General features: G+C 39.0%; 1 protein-coding gene across 1 annotated transcript; it reads right to left on the bottom strand.

Annotated features, from left to right (window-relative positions):
• Positions 1–565: 565 nt before the first annotated feature.
• spef2 (sperm flagellar and cilia associated 2) lies at positions 566–16854 on the bottom strand. Its single transcript, XM_087172768.1, has 39 exons — positions 16394–16854; positions 15858–15960; positions 15443–15695; positions 15011–15181; positions 14505–14651; positions 13962–14038; positions 13593–13812; positions 13166–13354; positions 12135–12322; positions 10951–11122; positions 10486–10705; positions 10265–10338; positions 9977–10052; positions 9780–9820; positions 9508–9611; positions 9052–9299; positions 8834–8906; positions 8576–8730; positions 8186–8389; positions 7845–7978; positions 7604–7731; positions 6895–7033; positions 6609–6746; positions 6154–6299; positions 5962–6030; positions 5770–5851; positions 5497–5556; positions 5273–5402; positions 5055–5180; positions 4663–4801; positions 4132–4204; positions 3790–3946; positions 3579–3685; positions 3106–3288; positions 2660–2752; positions 2176–2346; positions 1774–1989; positions 1090–1212; positions 566–807 (listed from the first exon to the last, which is right to left on the bottom strand). The coding sequence occupies exons 1-39, from the start codon at positions 16449–16451 to the stop codon at positions 742–744; spliced, it is 5253 nt and encodes a 1750-aa protein (XP_087028894.1). The 5' UTR covers positions 16452–16854; the 3' UTR covers positions 566–741.
• Positions 16855–16861: the final 7 nt, after the last annotated feature.

Below are 16861 nucleotides of genomic sequence, written 5' to 3'. Positions count from 1 at the left end.
TTCTCTCAAGGTAGCTGCTGACTCCATCAACAAGTACAGAAAAGCACTTAACTGATGACAATAATGATATTTGGAGTGAAACCCATGATGCATGCATGCATTAATAAGTTGATTTGTCTTCAGTTACAAGAAAACTGGCTAACAACACTGATTACATTATTTATATATGTTCCTATTCTTAAAAATTTTTCTCCAACCAGCATGCACATTAACTTGATTGCTAGAGAGGCACCAGTGACTGCTAAATAGAGAAGCTACCATAACACATCACTGCTGAATGGACTGAGATCGAGTTGTCAGTGCCCTGGCAGGCAGTTGCTGGCAAGTCAGGCTTGACGCGTAGGTTATCCTGGACAATGCACTCATTGTAGCTGCAACCGATGCTTTTGTGTGTCAGAGAGGTCATTAGAAAGACAAGTCAGTCAGAAAAACTGGTGGAGTGCATCAGGAAAAAAGCGAGTCAGAGAGGTCAATCCTGCCATCATTGATGTTATTGTTGTCATTTCAATTATGTGGTCATCCCAACCTCCATCAGTTAGACATCTCTACATACTGAAACAAGCTATGTGTGCAAATGCATTTATTCAATACTGAGCAATACGGCTGACAGCAAACATTTATGTAATAATGTAAAAGTATTGAGAATACTTGAAAATGGCCAAAGCAACATTGTTTTCATTTCCTAAGTGAAAGAGTTCTTCATGATGCAGACATCAGCATGTATTGTATATGTCTCATCCTTTAGGAAACTGTCGAGCTGTTAGCCTCTACTTCACCCTGATTGGCCAGTAGCACCCTATGAATATTCTGAGACACAGAAAGAGAGACAGATAAAGAAAGGAGATAAATAAATGTTAAAAGGAAAAGAATGAAAGGACAAAAAGGGTGGGGAGGGAGACAGAGGAAGGTGAGGGTGAATCCTCATGTAGGTTTGTCAGCTTAAAAAATAAGCAATGAGAATATAAATGTACATGATGGTGGAAGGTCTGGGTGATAAGTAGTGTTATTTTGGATTCTCATCTGACAGACACTGTAGTAGTGGAGCAAGTAAGCCTAACCCTAATACATGATAGACATATAGAGACTTACTACAAGCTGGTAGTGTGTTGTGGTCTCCATCAGGCCCTGGATGAAAGGATGCTGAGACAGAATGAAGAAGGGCACACCGTTCTCAGGCTTGTAGCCCAGCTCTCTGAATACATGCACCAGGTGCTACAGGGCAGCAGAGAAAATTTGAATCACTACAAGAAGAGAGTTTCATTTAAAAATATGGTTAATAATTATGCTCCTAATTTTTTTTTAAGTATAGACCCCTTAACCTTTAAAATTAAGCCATTATGCAAACCCACAGAATCAGTAAATCAAAACTATTCACTCCTTGGCTTGGGCTTGGCCTGGTGTATTTTACTCTCATCATGAAAACAAGGTGTAGCCTAATTTAATGTAACTGAAGGTGTGGACTCCCCTTAATATCCAAATTATGCTGGCAATCAAAAAAACCCTCATGGGTTATTCCTGACACTCAACATGCCTACTGCAGTAAGACAGGTCAGTTAGGTAACCCTTTAATCGTGTATCCCATAGAAATCCATAGATTTGCTAGTCACCCCTATTACTTGAAAATCTTTCTGAGGGAAAAGACATTCTGCTGAAATGGAAATCAACACATCTTTTACTACATCTCCTCTTCTACAACTTCTTTCTGCAACTAATTCAACCATTCATTTTATGTACTTCCTTAAAAGCCCAGTTTGAACTTCAATAGAGCTATACCTCAGTGTGCTCCTCCTGACTCAGACAGCCTGGAGGAAGGGGGTTGCCATCTTTCATCTTGGTGATTTTGTGGCAGATGACCTCGAGGAGAGCAGGGATGGACACTTCTTGCCCCACCAATGAACTGCTTGATGGACACGAAGTCTCTTCTTCCTTGCACTCTCCATCAAGTTCTGAGGAGCTGAGCTCTGTAGCCTCTTCTATAATGGGCATAGACTGCATACAAACACACAGTCATATTATTATTATATCATATTATCCTGTTAATGTGCTACATCTTATACTGAAGAGAAACGTTAACACTTGCATGCTTCAATCCACTAGAGAGAAAATCACTGTGATTTTTCAATGAATTTCAAGTGGAAATTTAATTTACATTTCTTTGTACATTAATTAACTCACCCTGACAAGGTGGCCGGGTGAGAAGTGCTTAAGATGTTGTCCCAACACTACACTAAGTGCTCTGATAAAGCCCTGTCTGGGGTTAGGGTCGGCTGCAAAGTATTGCAGCATGGACACATAGTCCAGTCGAGGAGGAGAGAAAGAGTGGTCCGCAAACAACTGGAAAAAGAACTAAGAAGGAAGAAGAGAGAACAATGGTAATTAATTTAATTTATTACTTACAGTGCAGTTCATTTGGATGTAAATTAAACATAAGAAGATATCACTGAGAATTGCCAAAAAGCCTTTTAGTAGTAATAGTAATAGTTTAAGATGTCTGGTAATGCTCTTTTGTACATTTATATTCTTTAATTACCGTTTTGTTCATACTTTAATGGCTTTTATGTTGTTGCAGTGTACCATGACCACTTGAATTTCCCATTTCAGGAAGAATAAAAGTTTAACTTGACTTTGAATTAAGTTGTCAGTCATTGCAGGTAGTTACCTTGCGTAGGTTAGCCAGACGGTCATAAGGTAGAGGCTCAGAGGGGTCTTCAGAGACCGGCTGTACACTCTCACTGGAAAACCACAACTCTGTCTGGTGGGAAAGGAGGCAAGAGGAGTAACATAAACATTTCTTTTTATGTTGAGGGAGCTACAGTTAACACTTTCCTAAATAAAGTATAAAGTATAAACATAAACATATATTAAATGTGTTGTCACACAGACTTGAACCCAGGCCTGCTCAGTACACAGTAATGCCACAAGAGCAAGGAAGGGCCATGGATGGGTATGAATGGATGGACAACATTTAGATACAAGTTCATCCTGAGTACTAGGGCTAAATGTGAGAATCATAATCTGTATTTACTACAAACTGAATTAGTGTGTGTGTGTGTGTGTGTGTGTGTGTGTGTGTGTGTGTGTGTGTGTGTGTGTGTGGAGACTAACCTGTAGGTACTGTTCCCTGTTTATATAGCCAGTGTTGCCAGTATCTGCTGCCCTGAAACGTTTTAACACGGCCAGCAGCTGTGTTAAGGAGGGAAATGACCAAGGGAGGGCAGCACTGAGCAGAAACTGACGCCAGTCTACAAGCTCATAGTCATCCACTAGCAAAGCCACAATCTCCATCAACTGGGGACAGGAGAGAAAAGGGCATTGCTCCTATTTAGACTATGAAAGAAACGTAAAAGTATGGTGCAGGAATGTTTTGTGTCTTGCTTTGCGCTCTATGCACTGGGATGCAGTCAGCGCAGTGCTATGTGATTATGTAGTTATTTGGCTTTAACTCTTTTTGACAATTGACACAAATTGTTCATAAACAGTCTATCTTGGAACTTTGTTCTATTATTTAGTGCTATGAGATGAATAGACATAATTGCTCAGCTTTTTGTTTTGAGTGTGTATAATACTTTGAAGAGCACCTGTGTTTCATTCGTGTTTACCCACGGCTCAGGCAAGATGTTTCTGCCCATATTAACAGCGGTGATATCCCTGAGCAAGCTTGAGAAATCAGAACTGGGAATGAGACCTGAAAGCCATAAAGGAAGGAAAGAGGATTGATGGATGAACAAATAGCTGGATAGCAGGGTTAATAGATCCAATCACATCACAGCTTGTCTCCCCTGTATGCACCTGATGGAGCAACGTTGCATAGTTGTTGGTGGAGTGATTCCAACTGAGTGATGGTCGGGGTGGACTGTGTGGGTTTCTCCAGAGGGGGTGGATGGGCAGAGGGAGTCCGTGTAGCCACCATTCGGCAATCTCCATTCAAATAGAAGTCAGTACATTCCTGAACAGGAGAGGAGAGGAGACTTCAGCCCATTGTCAAATGTCACATACTGGAAGAACAATTCAGATTTGACCCTACAGTGCAACCCTGTAACTAGTGAGCACCACACTATACCTAACAGGAGTAGATATTAACAGTTTCTTTAAAAAAAGAAAATTCAATACAATTAGAAGGTCACTTCATACCAACACCAGTTCATTCTGTAGCTTAGCAGCAGCTTCTATGTGGTGGCGAACCACTTCTGATAACTGGTCAATACTAGAGAAAAAGAGACAGACACAGATAAAATGTCACACGTCTTACATGTATAATTAATGACCAGGCTTAAATGTGTTAGACATGACTTGTTCTCAGGGAAAGCTAAAACCTACAATTTGTCACAAGCAGTGTGTATTTTCATATTCCCAAGTATGGAATAACTTCTATCATATACAAACAGTAACACTCTAGTCCAACAATTCAATTCTGGGGGCTTATATATATGCACACATAGCCTGTATAGCATTATGACTTAAAAGAGTAAGGTAAAGGACATAGAGATAAAATATAGACAATATTTATCACACACTAATCAAAAACAACCACACTAATAAAACAGGGACAGCAGTGCAGTGCTACACTATTGCTACTTTATTCACATTCATGTCCCTCTATATGCACAAATTGCCCACACCATACAATACCACACATGAACCCACACTCTTACTGTACCATACCTCTTCACTTCTGCAAGATAGTGAGCTTCTAACCACTTCTCCATGTCGCTAAAGGCCTGTTCTGCTCTGCTTTGCAGGCTTTGCACCATCACCAGACCATGACCTTTCACCAGCGCAATGCGCACCTTTGCTGCATTCTCTGGAAAACACACATATTCACACAGAGGAACACAGCTATATAAGCATATTGACCATGTACACGCGTGCACAATTGCAAATGCACACATATTAAATATTACATCCACATGTATATCATTCATATACAAGTTTGAAGAAAACCACTTATTTTTTATGTTTACTTATCATTATATTTGAAAATATGTTAATACGATGAATAAATATATTGTGATATAAAGGAACTACTGAATCTCTAAATGTGCGTGTGTGCATACCCTCGTGATCCAGTGCAGCTGCATATTCTTTATGTATTTTGTTTCTGACTTCTTGATCATGAGTCTTCTCTGAGTTTTTGTCATCAGCTGGTGCAGGGCTTGGTGGTGGAGATGGGGATGGTGGACCTGGAAGAGCAAGATGACAATGGTCTAGAAGATATACAGAAACATACAGCACATGTTAGAGGGCACCTCGCCAGTTTTTTATAGAGACATACCTTTCTGTTTTTTTGCTGATTGCTTCCCTTTTTTCGTTTTGTTTGAACTTGCAGTGGTCTTCTCTCTTTCTTTCTCTTGTGGTTTCTCCTTCTGCTCTTTTGTCGCCCCCTGGCGGGCTTCTGCTGACACCTGTATGTCCAATACATATCAGGATATATATATCTATATATATATATATACCTCCATATACTGCTCATGCAAACTCTCACAGGCATAGCTTTACCAATTTGACGATGGCTCTTAGGGCCTCCTCGTAGTCAGAGATGAGTTTCTCATGGGGCGGCTAGAGTGAATAATGAAAAGGGTCAATATCTGTAATATAAATTGTATATCACTATTAATATTTTTATGTAAGTGTCAGAGTGTTTTGGATTGATTTGATGTACAATTTCAGAAACGAAATTTAAATCAACAACAAAATCAGTTACAGACCTTGAGAACGACAAAAAAAAAAATCAAAGCGAATGAAAGGTATGTAAAGAGATGCAGGAATGACCTTGAGAGGTTCTGTTTGATCCTGGCCTTTCGTCTTGGACACCCCCCCTGAGGAGTCAGGACGTCTGGGGAGGAGGGGAACACTGCAGAAGAGGAGGACATTGTTTATGCATGTGCTTGTGCTGGCCAATATTAAGATTGTGAGGAAATGACAACATCTATCAAACAGACAGCAGGAAAAATTTTCCATTACAATTTCATTTTCCTCTCTTCCTCTCCGTCATCCATCTGACTACACACACTTGTGTCCACTGGCTCAGTGCTGGTGGAACAAAATACATTTTCATTTCCTCCACTCTTCATCCTTTGTCTATTCACAATTTTGTTATTTCAGTTTATTGTCTTTTATCAACATTGTTAGGCTTCTATTAAGTGTCTTTCTTGCCTCTCGCCCTGATCCTTAATTTCTGAGGTTTCCATTAGGGGGATACAGACAAAGTTGGAGGGTGGCTCAGGAAGCACCTGTCTGTACATGCTCAAATAGTAGACTCTGAGAATACAGACGGTCTCCTGGAAACGGTCCAACTCCACCTATACAACACAAACAAGCAAAGATTATAGTTTTGCCAAAAACGAAGTCACACTGAAGAAAGAAATAGACATTATGTGCCTGTACACCAACACAAAGAGGACGGAAAGGAAGCAATGGAAGAAGTATAAAACACTCAAAATGAAGGAATTAGTCTCAAGCATGAGCTTATAAACTACAAAAAATAGCAAATACATGTGCTGATGCTCTTCCAGATGACATAGCTCAGGCTGATCAGACCTCAGCTTGTGACTAGATGGCTAGCTAGATACTTTCATTATGGTTCTCATGAAAAATTACTGAAAAATTACCTGCGTGAGTGTGGCATGGTGGTTGATGAGAACGGCAGTGTGGTCCTCCAGCCAACCGTCACACATGAGAGAAGCCCTCTCTTGCTCGTCCTGCTCCTTACGCTTGTCACTGATGTCCCATAAACGTTCACGCAACTCCTGTACACATATCAGAATATCCCCATGTATTTTATGTTTTAATTTAGGTTTTTACACAATTTTCATCTTAACAATATTACTACCATATTTTTTGTATATTAATTAATATACATAATATTTGTATTTTATTACAAATTCTTCTTCTTACATCAAGTCTCAGATGTAGCTCTGCTTTGGTATCCTCATCTTCTCTCATATCATCAGGTATGCTGTTGAAGTCCTTCTGCCACTGAGACACTAATTCCTGCTTCAAGTCTGGACGCCCCAGGTAATGCTTGAACTCCTCTCTACAGATACAGAGAACTGGGTAATAATTACGTAGGAATTCATGTAATATTTATGAGGGATTTTTTTTATTTTATCACTACTATAAATTACTCTTTCAGTTGTAAAATGTTTCTGACAAAGTCCGTAATGGTATGAACATTTGGGTCACAACCTACCAAGAAAATAAGAATAACCATGACCATCTGTGATGTATGCATCTGTATTCAGAGGCTAATTGTAAATAGAGAGCTGTTTCACACTGCAGCTAAAACTTACATGATAAAACCTCTTCTTAAAAGGATAAAATGGATCAATTGATTGTAGCTAAAAAGATACTGCTCTTTACTGCACTGTGTGCAAAGGTTTATGGCTAGCCACACATGGCTACCCATAATTGTGTTGCTAGCTTTTAATGTTATCAAATATGCAAATGTAAGAATGCATGTATAGACATGTCCAAATAGACAATGAAGAATCTTCAGCTATAGACAACAAATATAAAAATGGGGAAAATACAGTCACAGAAAGTTGTTCAACATGCAAAAGCTTAGTTATGTGCTTATCTGTACTTCAAGGGCCTGGCAGAATACCTGATGTTGAATAGGTGATGGCTGATAACAGTGCTTTGTGAGCGCAGCTGCTGCATCACTGTCTTTATGTTGTTCACATAAGAATCACACACTGTGTCCCAATGTGGGCACAGGTACTCTGCGATCTCCTAGAGATAAAGATGTCAGTGAAAAACCAGATTCTTTGGGGAAGAGAGAGAGATTAGGAGTACACATCCAACTCTGATTAGTAAAACAAACATGAACAAAAGTTGTATCCTACTACGGGAAGAGGTTCATCCACATAGACCCAGCTGGATGAGCCTGGGCAGGGAGAGGCAGTTTCGGGTAGGATCTTAGAGACTCCCTGAGAGACCTCATTGGTCACTGAGGAAGTTGATGCCTTCCTTGAGTGCCCTGTTGATTAGGCAAAAGTATATAAATTATTCATTATTATTATTATTATTATTATTATCATTAATAATAATCATGATATCGTATTTAGTTGGGAAAAAACACACCATGTTTATGGTCAGTAGATATTATTTTTAAATCCATTCTATGAAGCAGAATTTCTTTTGACAAGATGAAAATGTGAAATCCACAGACCACTGATCATATCACCTGTGGGGGAGTGTGTGTTGGATTTGGAAAGTGAGTTCACGCTTTGGGCTTTTTCATCATTAAGTCTGGAATGGGAGTCTGTGGGGCCTGGGGCTTCATCTGTGAGGGATGGAGGTTGGTCTACAGGTAGAGGAGTGGCTGACGCAGAGGACTCTTGAGCTTTCCCACTGTCCAACACATCCTCGAAGGGAGGAGCGGCAAGAGCTGATGAGGGAATATATCGAAATATGGAAAGTAAAAATTGGGTTTCTTTCAGGGGAGATATTATCTACTATAAATCATCTACTGTAGAAAAAGTGAGAATCCAATGATCAGTACCTCAGTTTAACCTTATCTTTCAGAGTTTGAGTCTACAAATACTAGCTTAATACTAAAATGAAAACTAGTTACCTTCCTGTGTTTGCATCAAAACTTGCAGCAGGACAGACTCCACCCTCTTGTAAACTTCCTCCTCCACTTCACTGGCATCAACACGGACCAAAATGTTTTGCTTTTCACCATACCATAGCTCAAGTTTTGGCCAGGTGTCCTGAAATGCTGTGATCCTAGGGTGGTAGTGATGGTGGTGGTAGGGATTAGATATTAAACACATACTATAGGCAATAGCAGTCATTTCAGGTAGCTTCCCATTTGTTTCTTCTTTTTTACCTGTGTGGAATCTGTGCCAAATATAAATTTTTGTCTGTGTGATGGGAGGTTGTTTCTGCAGCAGTATCTGCATCTGCATAAGGTTTGGGAGCAGGAAAAAAACATAAAAACACAAACATACAATTTACATCCAATTAGTTTCTTTTGTATGCATACATGCGCACATCTAACAGATAAAGTTTGGGTGCATACAGTAATAAATAGCATTAAACTCTCACCAGTGTGATTGAATGCATGTTTCATCACAGTCTCATCAGGGATATCCAGCAGCAGAGCCAGATCCAATACGGGATTTGGGGGTGGCAGAGGTTTGGGTGGATCAGGATCAGCAGCAAGGTTTGCCCTGCTGCTTTCAACTTCATTCCCTACATCTACAGACCCACCCAGGGCTTTCTCTAGCAGGTAGGCCTGGGTGATGTCCACTGGAAAGCCATCCAGGATCCAACCTGACTGAGCTGGAACCTGCCTAGTAAGAACACAACAGATACTTCACTTTCTAGGGAGTGCTCGTGGGATTGTTGTTTATTTTGTCCATATTATATAAGAGTAAGATTGCATCATTGACAATTCTCTGAAACATTGACTATGTAAAATGAATTGCATTTGGTAAAACTGAGATAAGACAACTCAACTCAATCCTATATAAAGTATTTTAGAGCAATATAGATAATTACCTGATAGCCTCTACTATAATGTCTACTAACACCTCATTAGGGATAGCATTGCCTTCTCTCAAATCTTTTTCTGCAGCTGCTCCCAGCATGGCCCGCGTAGACAGCTTGTAACCAGGAAAAAAGTCATTATTTTATCGTAAGGAAAGCAAATTTTAATCAGGTTGGTTTGTGATTTAAATTGAATACAGGTTATGTTATGTATCAGTAAATACAAAATGAAAAAAAGTCAGAAAATCTCAAATGCAACATACATATACACAAATATTTCTTACTCTTATGTCAATGTCTCCACTTTCCTCTTCAGTGTCAAGGTCTAAAAAACAATAAAATGATGAGTCATTTGTAACACATTAAACAAGCAACTGTGTGAAATACTTAATATGCATTTTTATTACAAGCAAATAAAAAAATACACTTTTAATAAATATTATAAAAAAGCACAGAATAGAATCATGTTTCAGTAACCCACCAGATTTCGGTGATGTGGAGGATGTGAGCAGTTGCTCATTATCTTTTTCTCCCTGCTGCTCTGTGACCTGTAAATTCTGTCCAAAAAAGTCAAAAGTTTTAAAAGGTGAAATGTTTTGGGTCTTTGAGGACCTTTTAAGTCCACGTGTTCACAGGTTTATATAGTTTTGGCACTGGCAGAAAAGACTGATTTTATGGTCCTGAAAAATCTTTTCAATGCAATATTATGTGATTCAATAAAAAGGGATAGTAGTGAAGTTACATTACTCTTATCCTGTATCTGACTTACCTGCTCTCCACTATGATAAGCATTCAGCGCCTCCTCAATCAGTGTGTCAGCTGATAAGACACAGATGCCATAGGCTAAAGCAAAAAATAACACACTCAGCAACAATAGTCATGCAATCTTATTCCACATCTGTTTTTGATATATTGCTTCTATAAAGACCTAATTAAATGGTGTGACACTGAATTTGTGTGTATGCTTGCATCTTTGTATGGACAGCATGCCTTCAGCAATCTTGGCCAGGCAGGTGGTCTTGCCAGAGCAAAACTTGCCCAGGACACAGGCCTTGAGGGTAAACTGAGGAAATGAAGGTGCGGAAGGTTCCATAATGGGTGGATGAACAATGTTCCTCAGCCGCAGGACAACATGTCCAAGTATGTTGTTGGTTGGGGCTAATTTGGTCTCCCCTGCTTCCTCTGGCCACACCCACTCACCTACCATGCTCTGACAAACACAGTATGTTTAGCTAAGACAAAGAGGATCCATTCAGGCACAATTCAAACTTTTTCAAAAATGTAACTTGATTGGCTTTTCCTACTTTGTGTCTAATTATGCCTGATACTTGTAGTGAATTCAAACAAGGCATTTGATTGAAAATAAAAGTTTTCAGTTTGCACAGACAAGCTAAATACAAGTGTGCACATACAAACATAATTTAAAAACACACTGCACTCGTGTTTTAAACTCACAGTGTATTCATCATAGTCCTGGTTGTTGAGTATCTCCTGCTTCTTAAGCTCTACAGGATCTAGTGGTGTAGAGAACTCAAACCCGGCCTGCTGGCCCTTTACTGGCTCATAGAGAGGCAGGCCCCTGAACAGCAATTCCTTCCACTCTCTCATCAGCTTCTCTGGAATCAGACTGGACATGACAGCAGAAAAATGACATGAGGAAAAGCCACACTTAACAAGCGGAATTGTGGTTAAAATGAAATCCGGACCACACATTTGAAAATGCTTTGACCAGTTTGAATTATTCAATTTACTGCTTACCAGGCAAATAACTGGACTACACAGTACTTTTTAATGCCTGAAGATGATTAAAGTTAATTCTGTTTCAATAAACGGTTAATCTAAGAGCAGAAGATCTTGTGTAGTGGATATCTAAAACCTTGGGTGGCAGGATACATATTGTGTGTAATATATATATATATATATATATACAAAGTGAATATTGAACATTGTTGTATGTAGTACATATCTGTGGAAATTATGTATTTGATCATGAAAAGAAGCAGAAAGGATCTTGACATCTCCTGATTTAATTTGACCACTGCTCAGTTGTACAAAAATGTTTCCAATATTGGTCATTTCTTCAATGATTTCTGGCTCTTATCTGAATTAGCACAATGCTTCTGTTTTTATACAACAAAAGATTTCACTTTGTAAATACTTCCCTGAAATACCTTGTTAATGCTTTCCCAGAGAAAGAACGAAAGAAAGATGAGAGAAAGAAACAAACCAACACTTAAAGAACATATCTGCTCATATTTTCTTCTGTTGCTCCTGCCTAGTATTATTCTGAATATTACATAGATTTTTATGATACTATATTTAATTTTGTACTTTAATGTAAAGCAAAAATACAGAGTGGAGGACTATCTCTCCCTCAGTCCCATCCCTCAGATCATGAAGTGGCCAAAGTCAAAAAGTCTTTACAGCTAAAGTACATTCGACTTTTAAAAATAAATTTCTTGACCAACTTTTTTTGCGATTGTAATACTTGACAACTACCAAAAAAGTCAATTTTTGTAATGCATTTTGGAATTCCCACATATTCATTAACTGACTAACCAAAAGGTCAATTTGGAGGCTTTAAGCCCAAATACCATGTAAATATTTCTATTGCATGATTAAAGAATTGTGTGACATACTTTGCAGTGAGCAGTCGATATTCTCCAACCTTGGTGGCCAAGTCCACAATCTGCTCCACAATGTCCTTGCAGCTGTTAAAGTGCTTCTTGTATCTGCTCTGAGCGCGCTCAGCAGCAATCCTGTTAAAGAACTCTAGCTCCTTTTTGATCTCTTCGGTGCGGTCCAACTTAGCCTGCTGAGCCAAAGCCTACACCAGGCCCCAGCCAGAAAGACGAAATGAATGGAGAAGGCATGACATAAATGTTCCTGCTAATCACCAGTGTTGTAAGTAATTAAGCAATATGAAAGAAGTTACATTGGACATTTTTGTAATTTATTTTTTGTAATCTGTAGATTAATGATATTGAAGGTCACAGAAAAAAAGAAAGAAGATTTTAACAATTGCTACCTACTGTATAGGTGATGCTATACAGTAGGTAACAGTTCATTCAGCTTTCTAGTTTGCCAATACACACAACATCAATAATACCTCATTAAACCTTTTATACATATGTACATTTAATCGCATGATTAGAAATTTTTAGAGTAAAGGGCAAATAACTGCAGAAGCTGAGACTTAATCACATGAGAATCTGCTCTGGGATTGCCTGATAAACTCTGATAATAACAATGACACTGTATCATGACTACACCATACTACAACATACTATTTACTGTATATTTAACACTGAATCAATGCTGGACCCCAGCTGTCATCCTTTGCAAGGCATTTATTCAAGTATCTCTGCTGTCTTTTCAACTAAATCAATCATCTTAAGTGTAAGCGCGATCACTGTAAGGACAGATAAACATATAGTTGTTTCTGTGGTTTATATCTTTTATCTGTCTTTCTCCTGCCCTTTCTCTTCATAATACCAAATATTATGATATTATAATACTATAATATTATGAATATATTATTGATACTATACAAACTAACAAAATCCACCCTTTCCTCTCTCTCCCTATGACACTCAACTATCACTGATACACCCTAATACATAATGACAATAGAGAGGGTCATTCTTCTTCTTTATTCATCCTATCTCACCGCTTCCCTCTCCAGAGCCTCCTGGAAGTCCTTTTCTCTCCGCTGCTGGTACTGTTGCTCTCTGAACAGACGGTTCTCCCGGATCACCTCCTTCTGCATACGCATCTGGAGGAGCTGAGATGCCAAACGCAGCTCCTGCTGAGTCTGACGTGTCAAACGCTTCACCAGCTGCTCCTCCCGCTGTGCTTCCTGCGAAGTGAAGCAGGGGGGGATGATCAGTTGACTGACAATAGGTTATGTAAAGTTTATTAAAAATGTATTTTCCGTACACATTCTACAAAAACAAAGGCTTAATGACTACATTTGAATGACTAGAGAAATAAATAAACTGTACTGAATGAATTCTCACGTCTCCTTAGTGGGTATTTAACTCCATTAACATTAGGTATATTAACATTACTCAGCGAGGGAAGAAGGGTCATTTCACCTCTTGAGCTTCATGAGCCTTGAGCTGCTCCACCAGGAATCTGTCTCGTCTTTTTTCTCTCTGCTCACGAGCAACAGCATTCTCCGCTATCCTCTGCCGGAGCTCCTGTATATACTTGCTACTAGATTGTAATATCAGCTTTGTTCCACTTCCAGGGACCTCACAGCCTTGGCTGCTGACATCAAGGGAAAGATCCCCAGGAATGGGCTGGCCACTACCACTGAAATTGTCCAAATCACATATGAAGCCATTGTCAAGATGTATGAGGGTCACTATCTCTATAATAGTCTACATTTATATGAGCATTTAGAATAACAAATACAACATAAATAGAATATTAGTTTAGTGAATGTTTCCTTTCTTTCTCACCTTGAAGAGGAGGCAAAACTAGAGGTAACCAGTTTCTTCCTGTTTGTCTCAAACTGGGCTATTTCAATCTGGACCACCTGCATGGACAACATGGACAGAAATTGCAGTAATACCAGGAAGACAAACAAACATATGTCACTCCTTTGTTTTCAAGTTGTACATGTATTCCAAATATGATGTTTCTAGTCTGGAAAATACCAAGGCAAACCTTGGCAATGAAAGAGTATTAGAAACAATCGGTAAACAATGAAAGCTGTTAAGCAATAACAAGCTATTGGTTTTGAGAAGACCTAGGAACATGTGGTAAACTTTACAACAAACTCAATGTTCTTGGGCCTGGATTTCTAGGATTTTTACTTAATGCACTCAACAGATTCGGATGACTGATGTGAGTTTGAGAAGGGACTTCTACCTAGATGTAAGATCCCATGGTCTGCAAGCATCGACCTCTACAAACTCTGTGGGCACCACTCTATAGCGAGCCAAAAATGAAATTTCCTCTGTAGGTTATTAAATTATAATTTTATTTAATCTGGATCACACCTGTGCTTGGTGTTTTCTGCGTTGCTGCTGCTGTTGTCGCTTCCTTAGGTTGAGTTGTGAAGTGTAGGGCGGTGGCTTGGGTACCTGGACAATATTGGCCTGGTTACAAGGCATGATGCCATTGTACTTCTGACGGTACATCTGCAGCTGCAAAATACAGATTCCCATGTTCACCACTGCCAGTGGCATAAATTGCCTTGTATTACATCATCAAGAAACTATGATTTAAGTGAGGGTTTTCATTAAGTACTATAGTTATATTATTATTATTATTATTATTATCATTATTATCATCAACTATATTATAGTAATTTCAAACATCATAATACTGACTTGTAACTGTGTAACATGAAACTGAGAAAAATATGTCATGTTGATAAAGATATAAAGCTAGACTGCCTTAAAGTCTGGTTATACATTTTGACCTTATGTTAGGTGAATACAGGGGTTATTACAGTACTACAGTACTGTACATATAATACTGTACTTTCCATGATCTCCACTACCTTCTCAATATTCTTCATTCTTTTCTCATCCTGGACTTTGAGTTGCATCTTTTGCTGGATGGGATAGGTCATGACAGACCTCTCGCTCAATTGCTGGCATTTCTCCTCATAGTGCTCAGAAATCTTCTGCAGCTTGAGCTCTGCATCACGTTTCACCACCTGATGTAGTCGCTATATTAAAAAAAATACTTGAAAATATATTTTTGTTGACATTGATGTAAAGTTAAACTTATAATGTGAAGTTAAAACATCAGGCAGAGTTGCCATACTTCATCATACATTTTTTCAGTACTGGTACAGAACAACACTACTTCTCAATGACATATATCTCAATATGTTTGTATAGATCAAAACATGCTTTTTGCCCAAGAAATTGGCCCCTAACCACATGCATGTACTATACATACAGTACATCTATAGAGCCCCTCTTACATCAGAGTAGATGCCATGCTCCTTTTTGTGCAGGCCTGCATTGGCTGCTGGTTGCATTATTTCCATCATTGTCCCACTGATTTCTGTTCTCTTCTTCTTTTCAAGTGAGATGTAGAGTTGATAAAGGAGGCGTGTGGCAACACCCTGCTTCTCCTGCATCAGTTCCTGGACTGTGTTTATGTCGAAGGAGATGCCCAGTAACTGGAGAGTAGGCTCAAGGCGGGTAAAATTATTCAGTTTGGAGATGGAGGTGCTATGAGAAAAGGTGCAATTAACTTATGAACACTTTATATTAGTCGGAGAATTAAGCAGCAGTCAACTACTTTTTCAAGTGCCACAAAGCAAAGGAACATGGATAGACAGCTAGAGAAAGTGAGAGAGAGAGAGAGAGAGAGAGAGAGAGAGAGAAACTTACTCTTTCTTCATAAACATACTGAAATCGTTCTGCAGCTGATATTTATGCAGAACCTCCCCAATAAGGTAACCACTGGAGAAATCCTTGGCAAAGGTCTTTGGCTCTGTGCAGATGAACATGCAATAATTCAGGCAAACAGAGACATTTCCAACATGTGATACTGTTTAATGTTGTTTTTAACTTAAATATTGATTGACAACCATTACAGTAGGGTATCAAAAATATTTAAAATAATCAGTTGGAGTACCTGTTTTGGCAATTTCAGTGCTAACTTGACACAGACTTAGCTATAAATACCTACCAATCAACATGCCTTGTTTTTGTTGATAAGTAATAAATTGTTTGTTGATTAACTTTGATATGTAGCTTCTAAAATAGCTCTTACATTGTTCGCTGAATGTGAATCCACATGCTATTGCCTTTAAGTACCCCAAAGTAGTGACCGTTAGCGGCAAATTAACCACTGGGTTAGCCATAACGTTACCTTAACTAAGCTCACAGGTAGCTACATAAACTGTAACTTTAGTCACACTTACCAACAGCTTTTGACAGACGGAGCTCCTGGTTCAGCCACCTGCACAAAATATCTGACATCTTCTTTAATTAAAGTTCAACTCAGATAGTATACCTACCTATAATAATAAACTATGTGACACGGTGTGTCTCTTTAGCTCGCTAATAAACAGACTGAAAACAGACAAGGACCAAGGAAATCCCTGTGGTGCACAATTGCCATGGCGACATGTCAACGGGGTTGCCAAGGGTGCTTCAGGAGGGCACTCATGGGAGCAGGCGGGCCCATCTCACCCTGGATCAGATTTCACTTCAAATAAAAACGGGGATGTAGTGGCTACAAACTGATCCAGAACCTGTGCAATTCAGCCTTAAAGAAGGTCAGCAGGGACGATGGTATTTTTAGCGACTCTTGATTGCAGCCACCTTTCACTAATGATGCAACGAAAGAAAACAATAACTTATATTTATTGGACCGGAAAACGAACTTA

Source organism: Seriola lalandi, unplaced genomic scaffold, assembly GCF_002814215.2.
Source record: "Seriola lalandi dorsalis isolate HSWRI2012SDOR001 ecotype SW California unplaced genomic scaffold, Sedor1 jcf7180002053713, whole genome shotgun sequence".
In the NCBI taxonomy this organism is placed as follows: domain Eukaryota; kingdom Metazoa; phylum Chordata; class Actinopteri; order Carangiformes; family Carangidae; genus Seriola; species Seriola lalandi.
This window is presented reverse-complemented; position numbering and strand designations above follow the sequence as displayed.

What these genes read in the sequence shown, in the direction of transcription:
- spef2 (XM_087172768.1), bottom strand. Translation starts at nt 16,451, where the DNA reads ATGTCAGATATTTTGTGCAGGTGGCTGAACCAGGAGCTCCGTCTGTCA. An exon ending in ACATGCATTCAATCACACTG is followed by an intron (nt 8,907 to 9,051) that starts GTGAGAGTTTAA and finishes AACCTTATGCAG; the next exon opens with ATGCAGATACTGCTGCAGAA. An exon ending in ATCAAACAGAACCTCTCAAG is followed by an intron (nt 5,557 to 5,769) that starts GTCATTCCTGCA and finishes TATTCACTCTAG; the next exon opens with CCGCCCCATGAGAAACTCAT.